Raw genomic sequence first — 10,350 nt, 5'->3', positions numbered from 1 at the left:
AACCAACGACACTTCTCGACGAGTTGATTACTGTAGAGTGTTAAAGTTATGGAATCTAAGTTGAGACATTGATTGTACGTCAATTTGGATGATATGGTAAATAGAATTGAAAGAGTTGCTGGCAAAGAGGTTTATTATCTATATTTTTTAAATTGGTTAATTCTTGGCAAGTTGATCACTTTGAAGTGTTAAAGTGAAATGGACTCAGAGATAAGCTATTCAGAACACGTCAATTGGAATGATATAGGAATTCGCTCGAAAGAATAATTTTTAACAAAAGGATTTGTTTATCAATATATTTTAAGGACACAATTTATCACTTTCACTGGTATGGATACCATATAAGTATGGGTTTAATGCTATAATATCAGTGCAATGCTCAAGTCCAAGAGGAGCACCCTCAAAATAAATGGTGAAAATAGTTGTTACTGATTGCATGTTGTAGCATTTTGACAATATAGGGTTACTGGAATTTGTATGTACATCCCACCCTAAGTTTTACACCTTGGATTTCTTTTATTATTTGTTAATTTCATCAAGTGATAACTCACACAAATTAAAGTATTCATAATCGTCATCTGAAATAATTCCCTTTATATTACTTTTATTAAAATTTTACTACAATTCATGTGGACGATACTCGATACTTGTATCATTTTATTACTTGAAAGACAATATTGGGACTAAATTCATACTTGCTTTTGGTCCTGATTACTAAGTATGTGGGTCTGTAAAAAGCTCTTATCATTAACTAGCCAAGTACAATCTAGCTACAAAACCGTTTGTTGTCGGTAGTATTTGAGGAGAATAATTATTAAAAATCAACCAAGATCTATAAATCATTTCATTAACCAAACAACCAGTTACGTGTTGTAACACCAAAAATCTGACAACAACAATTATTGTCAAATTATTGATTTCAGCCTAAAGTCACCAAAATAGATTATTTCCGCTTTCAAGCTCCATAAATAAAGATATAACGTCATAACCGAGAAAACAAAATCATCCATTCATGGATATAAAATAAAATAGAAAAGCAAGGAAATGATGTTATAGTATCAAATTATCAATGTATGTTAAACTCATCAAACATTCTAATGTACTTAGAAGTCGAAGCTGAATACCATGGGTTTGCAAATGTAATTATCGAATCTTGGTGGCTAGCAATCTTCTCCTTGAGCTTCATTGTCATGCCATTAAAGCTACCATTGTCTTCTGTGACAATGTTAGTGTGTCTCTCCAGCAACCTTGTCCAACATCAACGTATCAAACATATTGAAATGGATATTCAATTCATTCTGGAAAAAGTTGCACTTGGATAGGTACATGTCCTTTGCGTCTCATGTTTCACCGATGACCTACCTCGCTCCATGTTTGATGACTTCCGCTCCGGTATTCGTGTTCCACATCCTCCCACTTCGATTGTGGGGGTGTAATAGAGATTTTGTAGATACTGATTAGAGATTGTGTATATCTTTCTATAGTTAGGCAAACATTCTTTATAGCTTAGAGGTAGTCTTCCATGTTACCTATCGTGTAAACTTGTTGTGAGATTTATATGAAATTAATCTCTTTCACCCTATTAGAAAACTGAGACTCGTGCAAATATACACTTGTCAACGCATTAATTATTTTTGAGTGAGTTTTTAATAACTATAGATGTAAACAAGAATTTAAAAAGGAGCAAGAGTGTAGGGATCCGTTAAAACTTTAAAACAAATAAATTCGGAAAAACTGCAAAGAATGACTCATCTTATCTAAGGATCAACGTGTGTAAGGCAACTCTCTCGAGTTTGAGAAGGGCACACGTTCAAAGACTAACTCTAATATTTCTAAAATAGAGTATAATTTTGTCATTGACACAATCCATCCTTTGTATAAGCTGCATGGAATGAAAGTAAAATTTCTTGGTATTAAGTAACTCTTTTGAGTATACTTCTATATAATTCAAGTTAACGTGTTCAAGATGACTTATCTTAAAACCCGTCACACTTTACCATTTTCATCAATGATCAACTTGTCAAGAAATGATTTTTAAATATAGCTTGAGTTTAACAGGAAGAAGCAAGCTCCCATGATTTCAACATGCATATTGTAAAAGTGAAGTAAAATGGAGTGTTGAATCATGGAACAAAAGGGCTTATTCATAAGAGTTTTGGGAAACATCATGATGAAAATCTACATAAAAGACTCGATTTTTGACACTTTCGGGAGTTTATAGGAACGAAAATTAAGCTAGAAATAATGTAAAACGTCAATTAAGTCAATGTTTATCAAAACATCTTATATAAATACCCTACAAAGGGCAACGGAAAACTCATGATCCCAAATACACATTTATAGAGTAGTTTACAAGATGTGTTGATCGTAAATGTAACGTAGTAAGGTCTAAATCAACTTAAAATCGTGGTAAAAGTTTTTGAGACCATCCACATTCCCACAATTTTATACTTTCAGTTATGTTATATCAGCTTTTCCAATTACCATCTATAATCCTGCAATTCATCTGCACTTTCAAAAATAGTTCCCACTGCAACATTCATTAACTACAAAATAAATTATATTATGCATTCTAATTATTTTTTTAGTTAATAAATATATAATATATAATTCTTTATCTTAATTTAATATTAGTTGTGTACCCGTGCAATGCGACGGGCGCCATGAATTTTAATGATTTTGAAATTTCATTGGTTTTATAAGACAAGATTTAACGATGATATATGTTACACTTGATCTTTACATATTAATACAATTTGAATAAATAAGAGTTATGGTTCTAATTACAGACTATCGATGAAAAAAATTGTATGACAGTTTAAAATCCAATATTTTTAAAATTCAACATATTTAAACGACTCCACAAATATGTTCGATTTACACCAAGAGCAAAGAACCAAAAAACTTGAGTTTTAAGATAAACACTCAAAACCAATAAAGAAAACTACAAATTTGACAGATTATAAGCTATGATAAGACCAAAAAAGATGGGTTTTAGAATGAAATTTCAACCGCTTACTCTCTTTCTTGTCCAGAAATTCAGATTAAGGTTGAATTAATACATGTATATATATATTTCAAAAAAACCCAAGAACATATTATACAGTGCAATTTAGACAGCCTAATCCCAAAATGTATAGCATATATAATAAATAAATAACTATAAAAGTATAAATCGTAAACATTAAAAATATTTTTTCACAGTATATAATATATAATAATATAATTAAGTCAAAAATTATTCAATATTGGACTCATTTCGAAGGTATTAACGAGACGATTATAATAGTGTAACTTTTTAAAATAAAAATGTATTTTTTAAACATGTTTTATTTGATATACAATTATGTATGTTAATTTAATAAAGGTTTAAAATGAAACATTTAAAAGTAAAGGACGTAAAGTAATTAATTAACTAATTATAGGGATATAAAATGTAAATTTAAAATTATAGTTTAAAAAAAATCGTTGAATGTGAGAGATAAATGTATGTGAGGAGAGGAGGAAAGGGTGAAAAAGTGAAAAGAGTATCTTGGTCATTTAGAATTTTAAAACTTTAAGACTTTTGATGAATTTGCTTAATAAGATAATATAAATTAGTTAAAACATAAACATTAATTTCAAATATTATATGTCATAATATATAATTATAATTTAGATAATTTAGTTTATTAAATCAATTAGAAAAACAAAAAGACAAGGTGGAGGAATGGAGATGGCCACGTGGCTTTCAATTGTAATTGCAAAATTTGCAAGTTTAATCTTATGTAACATGCAAAGTTTTTCTTAATTGCTTTTGCAATTTGCTTAGGAATGTGTGTGCATGTTCTAAATCTTATTTTTTATTCATATGTGATTAAATGTCACAAATTCATTGGTGTAAAATTGATGACATCTGGCTTGGGTTGATTGGGTTGAAGACATTTGATTGGGTTGAAGACATTTGAACAATTCAACCCAATGCTTGTGGTTTGAAAAAATCTTAACCTAATCCAACCCAAACCAAAGTGCAACCCAACCCAACCCAACCCGTACAGATTGGTCGGGTTGATAATTTGATATATTAAAATATTCTTCTAATCTTGAATATATTATTTCTTACTCATAATTTTTTTTTCATCATCAACCATTTGATACATTTTATCCATATTTTTTACTTATATCAAATTCAGTTAATATTCTCAATTTACATATATATGTTCACAGTTACTGAACATATAGTATGAATGAGTTATATAGAGATATGAATAGATTGAAAGTATGTATATATGAAAAGCATACATGATAGTGTGATTGTCTAATGTATATATTAGTAGAAATTCAACAATCATATTAAATTCAAGAAATAAAAGGATATCGGGTTCATTGGGTTGGGTTGGGTTCCAATAATAGTAACCCAATATCAACCTAATACCTACGGTTTAACAATTTTACAACTCGATTAGACATCGGGTTGCTTCGAGTTAGGTTATTTCGCGTTGGTTTGATCGGGTTTTTTAGCACCCTACCTATCATCTTCCTATATGATGTTCAATTGATCTGTTTGCTGCACTATGAGAATCAACTCATATATCATTTTGGCAGACAGATGTATCTAATAGCTTTTAAAAAACTTAAAGTCGTGTCATAGTTTTTTGATTACCCAACAACTCGAATCTTATAAAATGTTCACAATTCTTATTATTTATACATCCATATATATTGAACGAATTTCGGTCAATATAAAACTTTAAAAGTACGATTCTATTTCTACCTCCTGTTTTAATGTTTTCTTTTTAATGTTTTAATGCCATGGGGGAATATTTCCGCGTATTGAATAGGACGTGTAAGTCAACTGCGCTCACTCTTGCAGCGGTTATTGTTAACATATATAGGAAGTCTCACTCCCTCCAACCTTATTGTTAGACCGTTTCGCGCCCTACGACTAGTAGTGCAATCACTCCCTTTCGAGTAGGATTAACACTCACTCAGCAATAGCGCCCCTACTCTTAACAAGTACGCTTCCTGCTTACTCTAAGTCCCAAGCTGCTTATTATAGGATAGGATAGGATGCACATCCCGACCGGTGAAAGGAAAGAGCGAGATCTCCTTTCCTGTAATTATAAACAAAATCTTTTAAAAGTTATAATTTTCAAGAAAACTAATAGAAAAGAAACAAGGTTGAAGATAATAAGAAGCCAAATCATATGATATATCCCTAGAGAATATTTTCTGGTTTTTTGATGTTTCTATATGAAAGTAGTGGTAACGACAAACATGACATTTTATAACGAAACATGTTTCTGTATGAACAAACTACTTCTATGATTGCAGAAACATATATATAGTCTAATGAACCATCTTCTCTACATACAAACATATATATAGTCTAATGAACCATCTTCTGTATATACAAACATATAATCTAACTAAACAAATCCTATTTACTATATATAAAATATCTATTTTCCAAATTACTCCTAAAACAGATTTTAAATTCAGAAAATAGATCAAAAAATGTAATTTAAAATAACATTCCAACTGCCCAATTTTCGACCATGGATGAAAAGTTTATGGATGTAATTAGGTTGCGTTGGTTATACAAATGATATATGGTTGTTGTAAAATAAATCAAATAATAAGATATTTATGGATAATAATCATCGTTTATTTATATTTATGAAGTATGATAAGATTTAATTACTTATTATGATTATAATTTAAATTGAAATTGATTTATAAAATTCACATGATTTGTATTCGAAACCTCATTTATATATATATATATATATATATATATATATATATAGGGAATATATCAAATGCAACCCAACCTATTCTTACAACCAATACAACTCTTTTCCAACCAATCAATGATTTTTTTTTTTATTATTATTTAATTCAAAAGGTTAAATATGTCATTTTCTAAATCTAGAGTATTTTATTTATTTTAAAATTAAAAATTCAGTCCATTATATTTATGGTGATTGAATCATCATTTATGGTGATTGAATCATCATTTTATGGAAATTGAATTCTTGATGAAACTAAATGATATTTGAACATATTTGTTTGATTGATTCATTAGAGTTACATAACTTAATTTTTAAAATTGAAATTGAATAGTTTTGAAGTTCATCTCAATTGCTGTATAAAACCCAGTATTAGTGATATGGATTATATGCCATTCAACGAGATTTTCAGTAAGGATATCGTCGAAGAAAGCAGTGTTTTCGATTCCATGAACGACTGTCAAGATTTTGATTATGGTGGTGATAATGCAACCGCAGTTAATAATGAAACAATTGAAGATCAAGCTAACTATTCAATGAGGAATGAAGATGGATGCAACGATCGTAACGAAACAGTAAGTGAGCATAACGATGGAGTTTTCGTAGATTTTGTCGATATTGACGTTGCATCGTTGAGCAATGAAGCGGAAGGTATTGATTTGCTTTCATATGATTATGTCTTTTGCACTTTAAAAACATGTTAATGAACCTAAAAATTGTTTACATGATGTTGTTAATGAACCGATATGTTAATGCACTATAATAGCATGTTTTATATGGTGATACAGTTTCCTATAATGAATCCAGATTTCACAAAAACACCCATATTGTTCGTTTCCTGGATATACTAGAATTTTAATCCCTTAATGAAYARCATAGGCTGCAATGKSACAAATTGTTTGRAGAAGTAGAATTGTGAAGCCATTTTCATCACTTACTGTTTTGGTATAGGCCAATTTCATCACTGTTTTTGATGAAGCCATAACTGATTTGATTGCACGTGAACATAAAGTCGTAGTTTTTGAATCAGGTTAAATTAGTTGATGAACCTAATGCATATGTTTGTGATTTGAAGCAGTGATTATCGCATTTTAAGTCATATATACATTTATGAATACTAAAAACTGTGTTCATCATGGTGTTAATGAAACTTAAATTCAATGTAACATGCAACCCAACCTGTATTTTCATCAGATGGAAAGATGAAACGTATACAAATTCGTTACTGTTATGGACCAACAGTAAGTTAGTAAATGAAAAAGCTACAATTTGTTTGATTTTTCTAGATTATCAATCTGATGCTATGGGGGAAACGAACGATGGGTCGAAATTTTGGTTTCCCAATGTAGACGCAGAATATAAGCCGATAGTGGGTGATGAATTTGAGACCGTAGAATCGGTTGAAAGAATGTACTGTAAGTATGCTAATGAAGTTGGGTTTGATGTACGTTTATCCAACAAAAAGATAAATAAGAAGGGCCGTATCACGTCTCGATTTTATGTGTGTAGCAAGGAAGGAAGGCCACCAAGTAAGTATTTTGATTCCTTAGATATTCTTCCTGGTGATCGCATGATCCGTAATTCAAATGTAAAGCGTTCCGGTTGTGGAGCATGTTTGAAGATTCATTTTGTTAAAGAACGGAGGCAGTATGAAGTTTATAAATTTATTGAGCAACACAATCACATGCTTTTTAATAAGGAGGAGATGAGGTTCTCACGTTCTAAAAAGCAACTACACTACGCTGATCACAAAAATGTATTTCACGGTTCTAGTTCGAAGGTTGGTATCACAAAATCTCATAGATTTAGGAAAGCAATTACGGGTGGTGTAGATTGCTCGGGTGGCACCGTAAGGGATCATCAAAACTTCAAACGCGATATGGCTTATTTTGTTGGCAATAAAGACGCACAAATGTTATTAAATGTGATGTCTAATAGGAGGAAGGTGTGTCCCGAGTTTTTTTTCGAGTACAAGTGTGATGATAAGGAGTTGTTAGCGATTTTCTGGGCTGATGAAACTGTGCGTTCGAATTATAGGGAATTTGGTGATGCAATATCATTTGATGCAACCTTTAGGACGAATAAGTAAGTTACAATTTATACGAATCTATTTCATTTGTGTTATCTATATTACATGTTATAGCTTGTATTAATTTATAATGTTTACTTTTAATAGGCATGYCATGATATTTGTTCCGTTTGTTGCAATTGATAATCATAAGAAATCTGTCGTTGTTGGAGTTGCTTTGATTCACAATGAATATGTGGTTGATTACACTTGGGTATTGAAAGCGTTTGTAAAAGCTCATGAACGTCAACCACGTTTTGTGATCACTGACCAATGTGCGTCGATGAAACAAGCAATTCTCATTGCATTTCCTGAATCCAAGCATCGATTGTGTATGTGGCATATCACTAAAAAGCTCAAATCTAAGGTAATTACGATGAAACTTTTTTGTTTTTGTTAATTTTTCATCTTTTTTAAGTTTTCCTTCTAAATGTGTAATTTGCAGATCAATAATTACCTCCAACATCGTACGCCGTTTGTTAGCGAATTTAATAAGTTAGTGTGGAATGTTCACCTTGCCCCTGATGAATTTGAGATGAAATGGCTCAACMTGATGGATTCATATGGATTACGTGGAGACTCATGGTTTGATGAACTATATCAGATTAGGGAGTCATGGATTCCGGCTTATTATAAGGATTATCATATGTCCGGTTTAATGAAAACAACATCGAGGTCGGAGAGTATTAATGCTTTTTTTAATGTGTATGCATATTTTTGGCACGATCTTGTCATTTTTCTTCGTTCTTTTGATAATGCAATTGAAAGCCAACGGACAACACATGGTTCGCTAGAGGTGACAACGAAGAGCACGGTTCCTCGATTGGTGTCTCCTTGCAAATTAGAAGCTCATGCAGCAGAAGTATATACATGAACGATATTTTTTGAAGTTCAGAAAGAGTTAAGAAAGGCTGTTTGGCTTTGCGGATGGGATGGATTCACTGACGTTGGTGAAACCCGAGTGTACACAATAACACACAAGAACAAAGCTTCTAAGATCACCACAAAGTACACGGTAGTTATTTATTAATTTTCCAATTTTGCCAAACAGTTCAAATAGTATAATTCCTAATGCAACTTCAAAATATCTCTCGTGTTTCTCACTTGATAGGTTGTCAAGAACAAGATTGAAAACTCGTAAGATTGCTCATGTAACTGGTTTGTTCGTAACGGGATTTTATGTCGTCATGCTCTCAAGGTAATGTTAAACGACGAGGTTAATAGAATTCCAGATAAGTATATACTTCGCCGCTGGAGGCGCGATCTAGTCCCAGTGGAGTGGTTACCAGCACGTTTCAGATATGGGGAAGTTGACGCTGATAAGGAGAAGTTGATGAGTGTTGCTTATTCGTATTTTGAACGTATTCTAGGTCGAGTGCGAAATGAGAAACATATTTTGTCAAAATTTGTTGACCAACTTCAAGAATGGGATACAAAGATTGATAGTGAACTTCCTATACAGTCACACGCTCAAGAGACAACAKCATCTATTAAAGAGTTTCTTGGAGTATCTCAACCAGAAAATATTGATGTTCTACCTCCAACCGGCATACGGAATAAAGGTTGTGGGACTGGTAAGAGACTTATTAGCGCTGCCGAGAAAGCAATTACGAATGGCAAAAAGCAGAAAAGAAAGTGTCGGTTATGTCGACAAATGGCTACACATGATTCGAGGAATTGTCCAAAACGTGATTCCACTTAAATTATGCCTTTTAATTCTTGGTGATATTACAGGGTTCAACACATTATAGGATTATACTATTGTGTTTTAGTTAAATATACTACATTTTATAAAATGGTTTCATTAAATATTTAGTGAATCTCTAATTTTTAATAAATTTGAATATGCTTTCATTTTAGTGGTGGAAGTATATGTAAAAAGCCAAGTTGGTACATATGATTCTCATGAGAATGGGTACATATTATTCTTATTGTCAATCTGGTATCACCGCATGTTATACTCACCGAATATTGATCATTATGTGTTTTCATTATTTATACATGCATCAAGAAACTTTTGATCTAGTTGGGTATGAATTCATTTTACCCTTTTGTGTAGTTTGAAAAAGTTATGTGGGTACATATGGATCTGACTAATATGGGTTCATCAATTTGTGTTAATGATGCTTCAATAGCTAGATGTGAATCTGGTTTTACCACATGTTATAATCAATGAATATTGATCATTATGTTTTGCATTATTTTCTACATGCATTAAGAAACTTTTGATATAGTTGTCTATGATTTCATTTTACCCTTTTGTGTAGTTGAAAAAAGTTATGTGATTACAATACATTATGATGAACATGGGTTCATTAGAAAACATTCCGATGAACATGGGTTGGGCAGAATGTATTAGTCATTCTACAATAACATATTGTGAATATGTAATAATCATGTATTTTTGGATGGATATGGTTTGCATTATATATTCAGTATGAATCAAGTTCCATATAACATTTTCAACTTTTTGTGTAGTTGAACAAAGTGCTTATTTGAATATGTTATTCA

At 31.4% G+C, this 10,350-nt stretch overlaps 2 protein-coding genes across 2 annotated transcripts; both read left to right on the top strand.

Annotated features, from left to right (window-relative positions):
* Positions 1 to 6,151: 6,151 nt before the first annotated feature.
* On the top strand, positions 6,152 to 8,713 carry LOC112526409 (protein FAR1-RELATED SEQUENCE 5-like). Its single transcript, XM_025136693.1, has 4 exons — positions 6,152 to 6,422; positions 7,058 to 7,856; positions 7,948 to 8,206; positions 8,285 to 8,713. Exons 1-4 carry the CDS (start codon positions 6,152 to 6,154, stop codon positions 8,711 to 8,713), a joined length of 1,758 nt encoding a protein of 585 aa, XP_024992461.1.
* Positions 8,714 to 9,040: 327 nt separating this feature from the next.
* On the top strand, positions 9,041 to 9,541 carry LOC112526408. Its single transcript, XM_025136691.1, has one exon. The coding sequence runs from the start codon at positions 9,041 to 9,043 to the stop codon at positions 9,539 to 9,541; it is 501 nt and encodes a 166-aa protein (XP_024992459.1).
* Positions 9,542 to 10,350: the final 809 nt, after the last annotated feature.

The sequence above is a fragment of the Cynara cardunculus genome (genome assembly GCF_001531365.2).
Source record: "Cynara cardunculus var. scolymus isolate 2C chromosome LG 14, CcrdV1, whole genome shotgun sequence".
In the NCBI taxonomy this organism is placed as follows: Eukaryota; Viridiplantae; Streptophyta; class Magnoliopsida; order Asterales; family Asteraceae; genus Cynara; species Cynara cardunculus.
Note: the sequence above shows the minus strand (reverse complement) of the source record. Positions and strands in the feature narration are given on the sequence as shown.